The sequence below is a fragment of the Pseudophryne corroboree genome, chromosome 11 (assembly GCF_028390025.1).
Source record: "Pseudophryne corroboree isolate aPseCor3 chromosome 11, aPseCor3.hap2, whole genome shotgun sequence".
Classification (NCBI taxonomy): Eukaryota; Metazoa; Chordata; class Amphibia; order Anura; family Myobatrachidae; genus Pseudophryne; species Pseudophryne corroboree.
The window spans coordinates 17,060,975-17,077,354 of NC_086454.1; the positions used below are offsets into that span (position 1 = coordinate 17,060,975).

General features: G+C 53.6%; 1 protein-coding gene across 1 annotated transcript in view; it reads left to right on the plus strand.

The window, feature by feature from the left end:
* Positions 1 to 6,408: 6,408 nt before the first annotated feature.
* Positions 6,409 to 16,380, plus strand: part of HSD17B12 (hydroxysteroid 17-beta dehydrogenase 12) — a 158,515-nt gene continuing 148,543 nt past the window's right edge. Inside the window, exon 1 of the mRNA XM_063944154.1 lies at positions 6,409 to 6,586. Within this exon, the coding sequence (XP_063800224.1) occupies positions 6,409 to 6,586 (178 nt within the window). The remainder of the gene's footprint in view (positions 6,587 to 16,380) is intronic.

Here is a 16,380-nt window from a genome sequence, read left to right on the forward strand (position 1 = left end):
TACTATACCCAGTTAACAGTATGAAATATAACTGAGCCTCTCAACAGATGGCTCAACAATAACCCTTTAGTTAAACAATAACTATATACAAGTAATGCAGACAACCCGCACTTGGGATGGGCGCCCAGCATCCACTACGGACTACGAGAAATAGATTTACCGGTGAGTAAAATCTTATTTTCTCTGACGTCCTAAGTGGATGCTGGGACTCCGTAAGGACCATGGGGATTATACCAAAGCTCCCAAACGGGCGGGAGAGTGCGGATTACTCTGCAGCACCGAATGAGCAAACTCTAGGTCCTACTCAGCCAGGGTATCAAACTTGTAGAATTTTGCAAATGTGTTTGACCCCGACCAAGTAGCTGCTCGGCAAAGTTGTAATGCCGAGACCCCTCGGGCAGCCGCCCAAGAAGAGCCCACCTTCCTCGTGGAATGGGCTTTCACTGATCTAGGATGCGGCAGTCCAGCCGCAGAATGTGCAAGCTGAATCGTACTACAGATCCAGCGAGCAATAGTCTGCTTTGAAGCAGGAGCACCCAGCTTGTTGGGTGCATACAGGATAAATAGCGAGTCAGTTTTCCTGACACTAGCTGTCCTGGAAACATAAATTTTCAGGGCCCTGACTACGTCCAACAACTTGGAATCCACCAAGTCTTTAGTAGCCGCAGGCACTACAATAGGTTGGTTCAAATGAAAAGCTGATACCACCTTAGGGAGAAACTGGGGACGAGTCCTCAATTCTGCCCTATCCATATGGAAAATCAGATAAGGGCTTTTACATGACAAAGCCGCCAATTCTGACACACGCCTGGCCGAAGCCAAGGCCAACAGCATGACCACTTTCCACGTGAGATATTTCAAATCCACGGTTTTAAGTGGCTCAAACCAATGCGACTTTAGGAAATCCAACACCACGTTGAGATCCCAAGGTGCCACTGGAGGCACAAAAGGGGGCTGAATATGCAGCACTCCCTTAACAAATGTCTGAACTTCAGGCAGTGAAGCCAGTTCTTTCTGGAAGAAAATCGACAGAGCCGAAATCTGGACCTTAATGGAACCCAATTTTAGGCCCATAGTCACCCCTGACTGTAGGAAGTGCAGAAAACGGCCCAGCTGAAATTCCTCCGTTGGGGCCTTCCTGGCCTCACACCACGCAACATATTTTCGCCATATGCGGTGATAATCGTTTGCGATCGCTTCTTTCGTAGCTTTAATCAGCGTAGGGATGACTTCCTCCGGAATGCCCTTTTCCTTCAGGATCCGGCGTTCAACCGCCATGCCGTCAAACGCAGCCGCGGTAAGTCTTGGAACAGACAGGGCCCCTGCTGCAGCAGGTCCTGTCTGAGCGGCAGAGGCCATGGGTCCTCTGAGATCAGTTCTTGAAGTTCCGGGTAGCAAGCTCTTCTTGGCCAATTCGGAACAAGGAGTATAGTTCTTACTCCTCTTTTTCTTATTATCCTCAGTACCTTGGGTATGAGAGGAAGAGGAGGGAACACATAAACCGACTGGTAGACCCACGGTGTCACTAGAGCATCCACAGCTATTGCCTGAGGGTCTCTCGACCTGGCGCAATATCTTTCTAGCTTTTTGTTTAGGCGGGACGCCATCATGTCCACCTGTGGCCGTTCCCAACGGTTTACAATCAGCTGGAAGACTTCTGGATGAAGTCCCCACTCTCCCGGGTGGAGGTCGTGCCTGCTGAGGAAGTCTGCTTCCCAGTTGTCCACTCCCGGAATGAACACTGCTGACAGTGCTAACACGTGATTTTCCGCCCATCGGAGAATCCTTGTGGCTTCTGCCATCGCCATCCTGCTTCTTGTGCCGCCCTGTCGGTTTACATGGGCGACTGCCGTGATGTTGTCTGACTGAATCAGTACCGGCTGGTTTTGAAGCAGGGGTCTTGCCTGACTTAGGGCATTGTAAATGGCCCTCAGTTCCAGAATATTTATGTGTAGGGAAGTCTCCTGACTTGACCATAGTCCCTGGAAGTTTCTTCCCTGTGTGACTGCCCCCCAGCCTCGAAGGCTGGCATCCGTGGTCACCAGGACCCAGTCCTGTATGCCGAATCTGCGGCCCTCTTGAAGATGAGCACTCTGCAGCCACCACAGCAGAGACACCCTGGTCCTTGGAGACAGGGTTATCAGCCGATGCATCTGAAGATGCGATCCGGACCACTTGTCCAACAGGTCCCACTGAAAGGTCCTTGCATGGAACCTGCCGAATGGAATTGCTTCGTAGGAAGCTACTATTTTTCCCAGGACTCGCGTGCAGTGATGCACCGACACCTGTTTTGGTTTCAGGAGGCCTCTGACTAGAGATGACAGCTCCTTGGCTTTCTCCTCCGGGAGAAACACTTTTTTCTGTTCTGTGTCCAGAACCATCCCCAGGAACAGTAGACGTGTCGTAGGGACCAGCTGTGACTTTGGAATATTTAGAATCCAACCGTGCTGTTGTAGCACCTCCCGAGATAGTGCTACCCTGACCAACAACTGCTCCCTGGACCTCGCCTTTATCAGGAGATCGTCCAAGTACGGGATAATTAAAACTCCCTTTCTTCGAAGGAGTATCATCATTTCGGCCATTACCTTGGTAAATACCCTCGGTGCCGTGGACAGACCAAACGGCAACGTCTGGAATTGGTAATGACAATCCTGTACCACAAATCTGAGGTACTCCTGGTGAGGATGGTAAATGGGGACATGCAGGTAAGCATCCTTGATGTCCAGTGATACCATGTAATCCCCCTCGTCCAGGCTTGAAATAACCGCCCTGAGCGATTCCATCTTGAACTTGAATTTTTTTATATAAGTGTTCAGGGATTTCAAATTTAAAATGGGTCTCACCGAACCGTCCGGTTTCGGTACCACAAACATTGTGGAATAGTAACCCCGTCCTTGTTGAAGGAGGGGCACCTTGACTATCACCTGCTGGGAATACAGCTTGTGAATTGCCTCTAGCACAGCGTCCCTGTCTGAGGGAGTTGTTGGCAAGGCAGATTTGAGGAAACGGCGAGGGGGAGACGTCTCGAATTCCAGCTTGTACCCCTGAGATACCACTTGAAGAATCCAGGGATCTACCCGTGAGCGAGCCCACTGATTGCTGAAGTTCTTGAGACGGGCCCCCACTGTACCTGGCTCCGCCTGTGGAGCCCCAGCGTCATGCGGTGGACTTAGAGGAAACGGGGGAGGACTTTTGTTCCTGGGAACTGGCTGTATGCTGCAGCTTTTACCCTCTACCTCTGCCTCTGGGCAGAAAAGACGCGCCTTTAACCCGCTTGCCTTTTTGGGGCCGAAAGGACTGTACCTGATAATACGGTGCTTTCTTTGGCTGTGAGGGAACATGGGGTAGAAAAGCTGACTTCCCAGCTGTCGCTGTGGAAACGAGGTCCGAGAGACCATCCCCAAACAACTCCTCACCTTTATAAGGCAAAACTTCCATATGCCTTTTAGAATCTGCATCCCCTGTCCACTGCCGAGTCCATAACCCTCTCCTGGCAGAAATGGACATTACACTTATTTTAGATGCCAGCCGGCAAATATCCCACTGTGCATCTCTCATGTATAAGACTGCGTCTTTTATATGCTCTATGGTTAGCAATACAGTGTCCCTGTCAAGGGTATCAATATTTTCCGACAGGGAATCTGACCACGCAGCTGCAGCACTGCACATCCATGCTGAAGCAATAGCCGGTCTTAAAATAATACCTGAGTGTGTATATACAAACTTCAGGATAGCTTCCTGCTTCCTATCAGCAGGCTCCTTCAGGGCGGCCGTATCCGGAGACGGTAGTGCCACCTTCTTTGACAGGCGTGTGAGCGCTTTATCCACCCTAGGGGATGTTTCCCAACGTGACCTATCCTCTGGCGGGAAAGGGTACGCCATTAGTAACTTTTTAGAAATTACCAGTTTCTTATCGGGGGAAGCCCACGCTTCTTCACACACCTCATTTAATTCATCAGATGGGGGAAAAACCACTGGTAGTTTTTTCTCCCCAAACATAATACCCTTTTTTGTGGTACCTGGGGTAACATCAGAAATGTGCAACACATTTTTCATTGCCTCAATCATGTAACGTGTGGCCCTATTGGAAGTTACATTAGTCTCGTGTCTGCCATCTGAGGTAGCGGGCGTTTTAGAGCCCCTGATGGCTTTTGAGACAGTTGGGCAGGCACGAGCTGAGAAGCCGGCTGTCCCACATCTGCTATGTCGTCAAACCTTTTATGTAAGGAGTTGACACTTTCACGTAATTCCTTCCACAAGTCCATCCACTCAGGTGTCGGCCCCGCAGGGGGTGACATCACATTTATCGGCATCTGCTCCGCCTCCACATAAACCTCCTCATCAAACATGTCGACACAGCCGTACCGACACACCGCACACACACAGGGAATGCTCTGACTGAGGACAGGACCCCACAAAGCCCTTTGGGGAGACAGAGAGAGAGTATGCCAGCACACACCAGAGCGCTATATAACACAGGGATTAACACTATAACTGAGTGATTTTCCCTTATAGCTGCTTATATGTATACTACTGCGCCTAAATTTAGTGCCCCCCCTCTCTTTTTTACCCTTTGTAGTCTTAAAACTGCAGGGGAGAGCCTGGGAGCGATCCTTCCAGCGGAGCTGTGAGGGAAAAATGGCGCCAGTGTGCTGAGGGAGATAGCTCCGCCCCTCTTTCGGCGGACTTCTCCCGCTTTTTTATGGATATCTGGCAGGGGTATTTTTCACATATATAGCCTCTAAGACTATATTATGTGAGTTTTATGCCAGCAAGGTGTTTAATATTGCTGCTCAGGGCGCCCCCCTTCCCCAGCGCCCTGCACCCATCAGTGACCGGAGTGTGAGGTGTGCATGAGGAGCAATGGCACACAGCTGCAGTGCTGTGCGCTACCTTGTTGAAGACCGAAGTCTTCTGCCGCCGATTTCCAGGACCATCTTCTTGCTTCTGGCTCTGTAAGGGGGACGGCGGCGCGGCTCCGGGACCGGACGACCGAGGCTGGGCCTGTGTTCGATCCCTCTGGAGCTAATGGTGTCCAGTAGCCTAAGAAGCCCAAGCTAGCTGCAAGCAGGTAGGTTCGCTTCTCTCCCCTAAGTCCCTCGTAGCAGTGAGTATGTTGCCAGCAGATCTCACTGAAAATAAAAAACCTAAAAGTATACTTTATTTTCTAGCTCAGGAGAGCCCCTAGTGTGCATCCAGCTCAGCCGGGCACAAGATTCTAACTGAGGTCTGGAGGAGGGTCATAGTGGGAGGAGCCAGTGCACACCAGGTAGTCCTAAAGCTTTCTTTAGTTGTGCCCAGTCTCCTGCGGAGCCGCTATTCCCCATGGTCCTTACGGAGTCCCAGCATCCACTTAGGACGTCAGAGAAAATGGGTTATCTGGCTATGGGACCCTCAATGGCTAGTGAGTCCTAGGTGGGAGCCTAGGTTGTGTAATGGATGGTCCAGCTATGGGTCCCTCAGTGCCTAGTGGTCCCTAGGTGGGAGTCTTGCTCCTATAATTGATGATCCAGCTATAGACCCCTCAGTGCCTAGTGGGTCCTAGGTGGCAGCATAGGTCCTATAATGGATGATACGGCAATGGGTCCCTCAATACCTAGTGGGTCCTAGGAGGCAGCATAGGTCCTATAATGGATGATACGGCAATGGGTCCCTCAATACCTAGTGGGTCCTAGGTGGTAGCCTAGGTCCTATAAAGCATAACATCACACATGCAGGGGAAGGGGACATTCTATGTGTGGAGTAGGGATATATTTAGTTATAAGTAAAGACACTGACAGGAAAAACTAAATTCTGCCTAAAACCCTTGAAAGTCGGGACTGACCCCGGGAACACAGGGACAATAACAACACCACTGTGCAGCAAAGTCTTCTCAGCTGCTCCCCCTCAGCCCTGGACAGCTAGATCTGGTGCCACCCGCTCCACCAATCAACGCACAGTCCAGTCATAGTAACAGCAGTCTCTCAGCCAATCGCATCGCAGCTTCCCAGACCCTTTTATGAATGAGCTGCGGGGGCGGAGGCGGCGCTGTTGCTAAACGACGAGAAAATACCGTCCAATAGGAATCTATCGGACGAGCCGAACGGTTAGACACTGTTGCCAGGGTAATGAAGGCGGGTCGCTGTAGAAACAGTCATCCAATCAGAGCGCAGAGGTTGCAAGTTTCAAGCGAAGCTACGTGATTGATGCTACTGTGAGCCAATGAGAATGTCAGCCGTCTTGACCAATGAGAGAGTGAGAAGGCGGTGCAGGTTAGAGTGACTCGTGGTGTGGCCTATGGGGGCGGCGAGTTGTAGGCGGTATGGGCGCGGCCTCTGGGTGACAGGAGCCTCTCATACACGGTGACTGTGCGCCTGCTCTTCCGGGTCTCGCTTTGTGCAGGCAGTTACGGGACTACCGTTACGGGACATGGCTGCAGCTCCGCTGGCCGGTATTCCCATGCCCTGCGCTGGCCTCTTCTGGTACCTAGGCGTGCTAGCGGCCTCCTGGTGGGGTGTGAGGGCCGTATGGCGCCTGCTGTGCGGTGTCCGGGTCTGGGTGCTGGGGAGTGGAGCGCAGGTGGGCCCGAGGACCGGGAAATGGGCAGGTGAGTCTCGGTCAGGGGGACATGGTGAGGGATACAGGCACGCTGAGCTGGGGTGCTGGTGATGCAGCATGGGGTCAGTGGTGAGAGACTGGGGTGTGTGGGTGGAGGGGGAGAGAGACAGACTGTGGGGTGTGTGGCTGGAGGGAGAGACAGACAGACAGACTGTGGGGTGTGTGGCTGGAGGGAGAGACAGACTGTGGGGTGTGTGGCTGGAGAGAGAGACAGACTGGGGTGTGTGGCTGGAGAGAGAGACAGACTGTGGGGTGTGTGGCTGGAGAGAGAGACAGACTGTGGGGTGTGTGGCTGGAGAGAGAGACAGACTGTGGGGTGTGTGGCTGGAGAGAGAGACAGACTGTGGGGTGTGTGGCTGGAGAGAGAGACAGACTGTGGGGTGTGTGGCTGGAGAGAGAGACAGACTGTGGGGTGTGTGGCTGGAGAGGGAGACAGACTGTGGGGTGTGTGGCTGGAGAGAGAGACAGACTGTGGGGTGTGTGGCTGGAGAGAGAGACAGACAGACTGTGGGGTGTGTGGCTGGAGAGAGAGACAGACAGACTGTGGGGTGTGTGGCTGGAGAGAGAGACAGACAGACTGTGGGGTGTGTGGCTGGAGAGAGAGACAGACAGACTGTGGGGTGTGTGGCTGGAGAGAGAGACAGACAGACTGTGGGGTGTGTGGCTGGAGAGAGAGACAGACAGACTGTGGGGTGTGTGGCTGGAGAGACAGACAGACTGTGGGGTGTGTGGCTGGAGAGAGAGACAGACAGACTGTGGGGTGTGTGGCTGGAGAGACAGACAGACTGTGGGGTGTGTGGCTGGAGAGACAGACAGACTGTGGGGTGTGTGGCTGGAGAGAGAGACACAGACTGTGGGGTGTGTGGCTGGAGAGAGAGACAGACAGACTGTGGGGTGTGTGGCTGGAGAGAGAGACAGACAGACTGTGGGGTGTGTGGCTGGAGAGAGAGACAGACAGACTGTGGGGTGTGTGGCTGGAGAGAGAGACAGACAGACTGTGGGGTGTGTGGCTGGAGAGAGAGACAGACAGACAGACTGTGGGGTGTGTGGCTGGAGAGAGAGACAGACAGACTGTGGGGTGTGTGGCTGGAGAGAGAGACAGACAGACAGACTGTGGGGTGTGTGGCTGGAGAGAGAGACAGACAGACAGACTGTGGGGTGTGTGGCTGGAGAGAGAGACAGACAGACAGACTGTGGGGTGTGTGGCTGGAGAGAGAGACAGACAGACAGACTGTGGGGTGTGTGGCTGGAGAGAGAGACAGACAGACAGACTGTGGGGTGTGTGGCTGGAGAGAGAGACAGACAGACAGACTGTGGGGTGTGTGGCTGGAGAGAGAGACAGACAGACAGACTGTGGGGTGTGTGGCTGGAGAGAGAGACAGACAGACAGACTGTGGGGTGTGTGGCTGGAGAGAGAGACAGACAGACAGACTGTGGGGTGTGTGGCTGGAGAGAGAGACAGACAGACAGACTGTGGGGTGTGTGGCTGGAGAGAGAGACAGACAGACAGACTGTGGGGTGTGTGGCTGGAGAGAGAGACAGACAGACAGACTGTGGGGTGTGTGGCTGGAGAGAGAGACAGACAGACAGACTGTGGGGTGTGTGGCTGGAGAGAGAGACAGACAGACAGACTGTGGGGTGTGTGGCTGGAGAGAGAGACAGACAGACAGACTGTGGGGTGTGTGGCTGGAGAGAGAGACAGACAGACAGACTGTGGGGTGTGTGGCTGGAGAGAGAGACAGACAGACAGACTGTGGGGTGTGTGGCTGGAGAGAGAGACAGACAGACAGACTGTGGGGTGTGTGGCTGGAGAGAGAGACAGACAGACAGACTGTGGGGTGTGTGGCTGGAGAGAGAGACAGACAGACAGACTGTGGGGTGTGTGGCTGGAGAGAGAGACAGACAGACAGACTGTGGGGTGTGTGGCTGGAGAGAGAGACAGACAGACAGACTGTGGGGTGTGTGGCTGGAGAGAGAGACAGACAGACAGACTGTGGGGTGTGTGGCTGGAGAGAGAGACAGACAGACAGACTGTGGGGTGTGTGGCTGGAGAGAGAGACAGACAGACAGACTGTGGGGTGTGTGGCTGGAGAGAGAGACAGACAGACAGACTGTGGGGTGTGTGGCTGGAGAGAGAGACAGACAGACAGACTGTGGGGTGTGTGGCTGGAGAGAGAGACAGACAGACAGACTGTGGGGTGTGTGGCTGGAGAGAGAGACAGACAGACAGACTGTGGGGTGTGTGGCTGGAGAGAGAGACAGACAGACAGACTGTGGGGTGTGTGGCTGGAGAGAGAGACAGACAGACAGACTGTGGGGTGTGTGGCTGGAGAGAGAGACAGACAGACAGACTGTGGGGTGTGTGGCTGGAGAGAGAGACAGACAGACAGACTGTGGGGTGTGTGGCTGGAGAGAGAGACAGACAGACAGACTGTGGGGTGTGTGGCTGGAGAGAGAGACAGACAGACAGACTGTGGGGTGTGTGGCTGGAGAGAGAGACAGACAGACAGACTGTGGGGTGTGTGGCTGGAGAGAGAGACAGACAGACAGACTGTGGGGTGTGTGGCTGGAGAGAGAGACAGACAGACAGACTGTGGGGTGTGTGGCTGGAGAGAGAGACAGACAGACAGACTGTGGGGTGTGTGGCTGGAGAGAGAGACAGACAGACAGACTGTGGGGTGTGTGGCTGGAGGGAGAGACAGACAGACAGACTGTGGGGTGTGTGGCTGGAGGGAGAGACAGACAGACAGACTGTGGGGTGTGTGGCTGGAGGGAGAGACAGACAGACAGACTGTGGGGTGTGTGGCTGGAGGGAGAGACAGACAGACAGACTGTGGGGTGTGTGGCTGGAGGGAGAGACAGACAGACAGACTGTGGGGTGTGTGGCTGGAGGGAGAGACAGACAGACAGACTGTGGGGTGTGTGGCTGGAGGGAGAGACAGACAGACAGACTGTGGGGTGTGTGGCTGGAGGGAGAGACAGACAGACAGACTGTGGGGTGTGTGGCTGGAGGGAGAGACAGACAGACAGACTGTGGGGTGTGTGGCTGGAGGGAGAGACAGACAGACAGACTGTGGGGTGTGTGGCTGGAGGGAGAGACAGACAGACAGACTGTGGGGTGTGTGGCTGGAGGGAGAGACAGACAGACAGACTGTGGGGTGTGTGGCTGGAGGGAGAGACAGACAGACAGACTGTGGGGTGTGTGGCTGGAGGGAGAGACAGACAGACAGACTGTGGGGTGTGTGGCTGGAGGGAGAGACAGACTGGGGTTGGTGGAGGGAGAGAGACAGACAGACTGTGGGGTGTGTGGCTGGAGGGAGAGAGACAGACACAGACAGACTGTGGGGTGGGTGAAGGGAGAGAGACAGACTGGGGTGTGTGGAGGGAGAGACAGACAGACTGGGGTGTGTGGGTGGAGAGAGACTGTGGGGTGGGTAGAGAGCGACAGACTGCGGGGTGTGCGGGTGGAGAGAGACAGATGAGTGGGTAGAGAGAGAGACTGGAGAGTGTGGGTAGAGAGAGAGAGACACAGGGGTGTGTGGGAGGAGAGAGACAGACTGCGGGGTGTGAGGGAGGAGAGAGACAGACTGTGGGGTGTGCAGGTGGAGAGAGAGACTGGGGTGTGTGGGAGGAGAGAGACAGACTAGCATGGGTGCAGAGACTGACTGTGGGGAGGGAGACAGCTCGTTCATGTGTGAGAGCGAGAACGTGGAGCTGCGGGGGGGGAGGCCAGGATGAGAGAGGCTATGGAATTTGATGGGTGGGCGGAGAATGAGGCAGACTTTGAAGTGCTTGGGAGGATAGGGAGAGAGAAGGACTTTGGAGTTCCTGGGCGGATAGAGAGATGGACTGTGGAGCGCCTGGGCGGATAGGGAGAGACGGACTGTGGAGCGCCTGGCTGGATAGGGAGAGACTGACTGTGGAGCGCCTGGGCGGATAGGGAGAGACTGACTGTGGAGCGCCTGGGCGGATAGGGAGAGACTGACTGTGGAGCGCCTGGGCGGATAGGGAGAGACTGACTGTGGAGCGCCTGGCTGGATAGGGAGAGACTGACTGTGGAGCGCCTGGGCGGATAGGGAGAGACTGACTGTGGAGCGCCTGGGCGGATAGGGAGAGACTGACTGTGGAGCGCCTGGGCGGATAGGGAGAGACTGACTGTGGAGCGCCTGGGCGGATAGGGAGAGACTGACTGTGGAGCGCCTGGGCGGATAGGGAGAGACTGACTGTGGAGCGCCTGGGCGGATAGGGAGAGACTGACTGTGGAGCGCCTGGGCGGATAGGGAGAGACTGACTGGAGCGCCTGGGCGGATAGGGAGAGACTGACTGTGGAGCGCCTGGGCGGATAGGGAGAGACTGACTGTGGAGCGCCTGGGCGGATAGGGAGAGACTGACTGTGGAGCGCCTGGGCGGATAGGGAGAGACTGACTGTGGAGCGCCTGGGCGGATAGGGAGAGACTGACTGTGGAGCGCCTGGGCGGATAGGGAGAGACTGACTGTGGAGCGCCTGGGCGGATAGGGAGAGACTGACTGTGGAGCGCGCCTGGGCGGATAGGGAGAGACTGACTGTGGAGAGCGCCTGGGCGGCTAGGGAGAGCCGGACTGTGGAGAGCGCCTGGGTGGCTAGGGAGAGACTGACTGTGGAGCGGCTAGGGAGAGCCGGACTGTGGAGAGACTGACTGTGGAGCGCCTGGGCGGCTAGGGAGAGCCGGACTGTGGAGAGCGCCTGGGCGGCTAGGGAGAGCCGGACTGTGGAGCCCCTGGGCGGATAGGGAGAGCCTGACTGTGGAGAGCGCCTGGGCGGCTAGGGAGAGCCGGACTGTGGAGCCCCTGGGCGGCTAGGGAGAGCCGGACTGTGGAGCCCCTGGGCGGCTAGGGAGAGCCGGACTGTGGAGCGCCTGGGCGGCTAGGGAGAGCCGGACTGTGGAGCGCCTGGGCGGCTAGGGAGAGCCGGACTGTGGAGCGCCTGGGCGGCTAGAGATACTGTTGAATGTGGGGCGGTGCGATGGAATGTCGAGGGGGGAGAGAGGGATGGTGGGGGGGGGGGGGCACATGAGAGAGAGTGAGACCGTGAAATGCGATGTGGGGAAGAGTGAGTAAGAGACTGTGGAACGTGGAGGGGTGAGAGTCCATCGAACGCAGGGGGCGGACGAGTGATTGAGAGAGAGAGACTGTTGGGGGTTTTGGGAGTGAGAGACCGTGGGACAATGGGAGTCTTGAGACTGAAAGAGACCGTTGAAAGCGGGTGGGCATTAGAAAGGGGGAGAGGCATAGTGGGAGTATGGAATGAGTGGGGGAGATACTATGTGGGCAGACCTAGTGGGAGACACTGGGATAAGTTGGGGCAACATTCGCGGGTGTGAAAGATATTTGAAGAGTATGAGATGTGTGGTGATGGGGTACAGGTAATCGTGTTTGTGTTATTGGGGTGTACAGGGTGTTGGGGTGTGTTATTGGAGCGTACAGGGTGCTGGGGCGTACAGGTTATTGGGTGTGTGTTGTTGGGGCGTACAGGTTATTGGATGTGTTATTGGGGTGTAGAGGTAATGGGGGTATGGTGTTGGGGGTACAGGTTATTGGATGTGTTTTTGTGGTGTAGAGGTTATGGGGGTACAGGTTATTGGATGTGTTTTTGGGGTGTAGAGATTATGGGGGGTACGGTGTTGGGGGTACAGGTTATTGGGTGTGTTTTTTATTGGGGTGTAAAGGTTATTGGATGTTCTGTCTTGGGGCGTACAGGTTAATGGGGCATACAGGTTACTGGATTTGTGTTATTGGGGTGTACAGGCTATTGGGTGGATGTTGGGGCGTACAGGTTATTGGATGCGTGTTATTGGGGTGTACAGGGTGTTGTGGCATACAGGTTATAGGGTGTGTGGTGTTGGGCAGTACAGGATATGAGGTGAAGGAAAAGGCTGGTATAGCAGACGGAAGATAGTGTCTGTATAGTATTACTGCAAAATCGTTATTGGGGCGTACAGTTTATAGGGTGTGTGGTGTTGGGCGGTACAGGTTATAGGGTGTGTGGTGTTGGGGGGGGTGGTACAGGTTATAGGGTGTGCGGTGTTGGGTGGTACAGGTTATAGGGTGTGCGGTGTTGGGTGGTACAGGTTATAGGGTGTGCGGTGTTGGGCTGTACAGTTTATAGGGTGTGCGGTGTTGGGCGGTACAGTTTATAGGGTGTGCGGTGTTGGGCGGTACAGGTTACAGGGTGTGCGGTGTTGGGCGGTACAGGTTATAGGGTGTGCGGTGTTGGGCGGTACAGGTTATAAGGTGTGCGGTGTTGGGCGGTACAGGTTATAGGGTGTGCGGTGTTGGGCGGTACAGGTTATAGGGTGTGTGGTGTTGGGCGGTACAGGTAATGAGATGTGGAGGGAGAGGCCGGTATAGCAGACAGGGAAGATAATGTGTCTGTATAGTAATACTGAGACACGGTTATTGGGGCGTACAGTTTATAGGGGGTGCGGTGTTGGGCGGTACAGTTTATAGGGTGTGCGGTGTTGGGCGGTACAGGTTATAGGGTGTGTGGTGTTGGGCGGTACAGGTTATAGGGTGTGCGGTGTTGGGCGGTACAGGTTATAGGGTGTGTGGTGTTGGGCGGTACAGGTTATAGGGTGTGTGGTGTTGGGCGGTACAGTTTATAGGGTGTGCGGTGTTGGGCGGTACAGGTTATAGGGTGTGCGGTGTTGGGCGGTACAGGTTATAGGGTGTGCGGTGTTGGGCGGTACAGGTTATAGGGTGTGCGTGTTGGGCGGTACAGGTTATAGGGTGTGCGGTGGTACAGGTAATGAGATGTGGAGGGAGAGGCCGGTATAGCAGACAGGGAAGATAATGTGTCTGTATAGTATTACTGAGACACCGTTATTGGGGATTACGATGATTTTAGTATGTGTCCTGAATACGTCTTGCTATGCAGATTCTGTGTTCCGCATAAGACTGTGTGCTTTAATGGTTCAAAATATGTAAGTGGGAAAAACATGACAAGTCTCATTGCCCCCGATCCCATACAGCCTGCGTCACTATGATCCCAGCCCTCGCTACTTTGCCATAGAGAAGTAGCTTATTGGCTCTGCCGCGTATGTGAGCGCGGCCCTGCGGCATTTATTCCAGTCTATCTGATTTTAAATAAACAGTAAAGTGCGGAAGATAACGGTTTGGAGGCCGATGCCAGTGTCCTTAGCCAAATACAGTGTCAATCCAAATGATTCTATGGATACTTTGAGCATCTAAGTGTGACATAATATATTTTATTGTACGTTCCCTCATTGAGTAATACTTTTGGCCTTTTTACAGGGAAAAAACTCGTCGAATTTGAGCTCAAAAGTCACAAAATAACGCACAGAATAAAGTAGTAGGGTTGTCTTGTGGCAGCACAGCTGTTGGTTCTAACGACCGACGATTGTTGTTCTACTCCCACCTTATTCTGCGTTCTGCACATTCCTGGCACCTCGAGGTGTAAGCCTTGTTCTCTAATCCGTGTTTCATGGCTACTCTGCATACATTCTTTCTACATTCCCCAGTTCCCGAATCCCAGAAAACTAATGACACTTTTTGTTGGGTTACGGTTTCTTTAGGCAGAATATAGGCTGTAGCTCCTAAGCTCCATATGTGCTTTACCCTGTACAGTAATTACAAACCACTGATCGTGTGCGGAATCTTGGCGTTGTCCTGGATGGTGACACTTAAACATCAGATATCAGCAACAATCAAATCCTCATTCTTTCACCTGAGGAACATAATCCAGAATCAAGCACTTAATTCCCTCAGATGATCTGCCAAAAATCATCCATGCATTTGTATCATCTCGATTAGACTACTGTAATGCCCTCTACCTTGGTCTCCCAGCAAAAGAATTACACCGCTTACAGCCGGTACAAAACACAGCTGCCAGGCTATTACCCAACCAGCCCCGTTCCAGCCACATAACACCCATCCTCTACTCCCTTCACTGGCTGCCTGTAAGATGGCGAACCATCGATTGGCTTACTGAGCTTCAAAGCCCTACATGACCAGGGCCCAAGGTACCTGAAACAGCTTCTGACCCCATACTGCTCCACTCGATTACTGCGATCTGTAGATGAAGGACTTCTAGCAGTACCTAGATTCTCCCGTAATTCATCTGGGGGTGGAGCTTTTTATTCATGCGGCTCCGACTCTATGGAACTCACTTCCCCGCACAGTGCGAGAGGCCACAACTATAGAATCCTTCAAAAGTAGACTCAAGACTTTCCTGTTTCCTCAGCATTTTCATAATGTCCCTTTAGTATCTCCATGCTTCTGTATTTTATGAAAAACTTAATTATATTCTTTACTATATTATGCTATGTATCTGTTACGCGCCTTGCGTCCTTCTGGAGAAAGAGCGCTATATAAATAAAATTATTATTACAATCCTACAGTTTGGCCCCTGCAATGGGAGCAGAGTCCTCTTCTAACCTGTCCCGTCGATCTGATTCAGAGATGTGTGTTAAAAGCACAGTAAAACATGCTAAAGCCGCAAGAGGCGCGTAAAGGCAAAAGTCTCCCATCGCCGGAATCCAGATCCGAGCAGTGCATCCAAAACTGCAGCATCGTATCACTATCGCCATCATCGGCCATCTGACTAAACCCGAAGGTTATGGCTGCCTCATCTTCACGGGCGACCCCACTATATCTGCGTCAGAAGAGACAGGCCGTCGCCTCGGTACTCCCATTTCGGGAAACTGTCCCTGTTGCCGCTCCCTCCCCCTCCCTACATGTGCGTCAGCCGTCGATTATCCTTCCATGCGGAGGGGACCCTGTAAAGCCTGGAAGGCTATGGTGGGTCCCCATTACCGGCACTGCGACTGTACCCCTTAAGCGGTTCAGTCCTAAACATTGGCAAGCTAGGGTGAACGGGCGCCGTAACTCCTTTTAGCGTAAAAAATAAAATAAAAAGTGCTTAAGGTATTCTGAAACGGACCCTGTGTGTCCAACATTAAATGGCAAATCTGGCTAACTATCCGTGACTAATGGCCTGATTGAGAAGTCTGCGCAGCGCCCCCTAGCCGCAGCACAATTATGGGAAAGTCCATTTTTAATTTATTTCTTTTGTATAAACTAAAAGAGCAATCGGGAAACTTTTCAGCCTTGATATATTTTTCTCTGACGTCCTAGTGGATGCTGGGAACTCCGTAAGGACCATGGGGAATAGCGGCTCCGCAGGAGACTGGGCACAAAAGTAAAGCTTTAGGACTACCTGGTGTGCACTGGCTCCTCCCCCTATGACCCTCCTCCAAGCCTCAGTTAGATTTTTGTGCCCGGCCGAGAAGGGTGCACACTAGGGGCTCTCCTGAGCTTCTTAGTGAAAGTTTAGTTTTAGGTTTTTTATTTTCAGTGAGACCTGCTGGCAACAGGCTCACTGCATCAAGGGACTAAGGGGAGAAGAAGCGAACTCACCTGCGTGCAGAGTGGATTGGGCTTCTTAGGCTACTGGACACCATTAGCTCCAGAGGGACCGAACACAGGCCCAGCCTCGGAGCTCGGTCCCAGAGCCGCGCAGCCGGCCCCCTTACAGAGCCAGAAGCGAGAAGAGGTCCGGAAAAATTGGCGGCAGAAGACATCAGTCTTCAACAAGGTAGCGCACAGCACTGCAGCTGTGCGCCATTGTTACTCAGGCACACTTCACACTCTGGTCACTGAGGGTGCAGGGCGCTAGGGGGGGGGCGCCCTGAGCAGCAATGTAAAACACCTTGGCTGGCATAAATACACCACATATAACCCCCAGGGCTATATGGATGTATTTTAACCCCTGCCAGAACTCGCCAA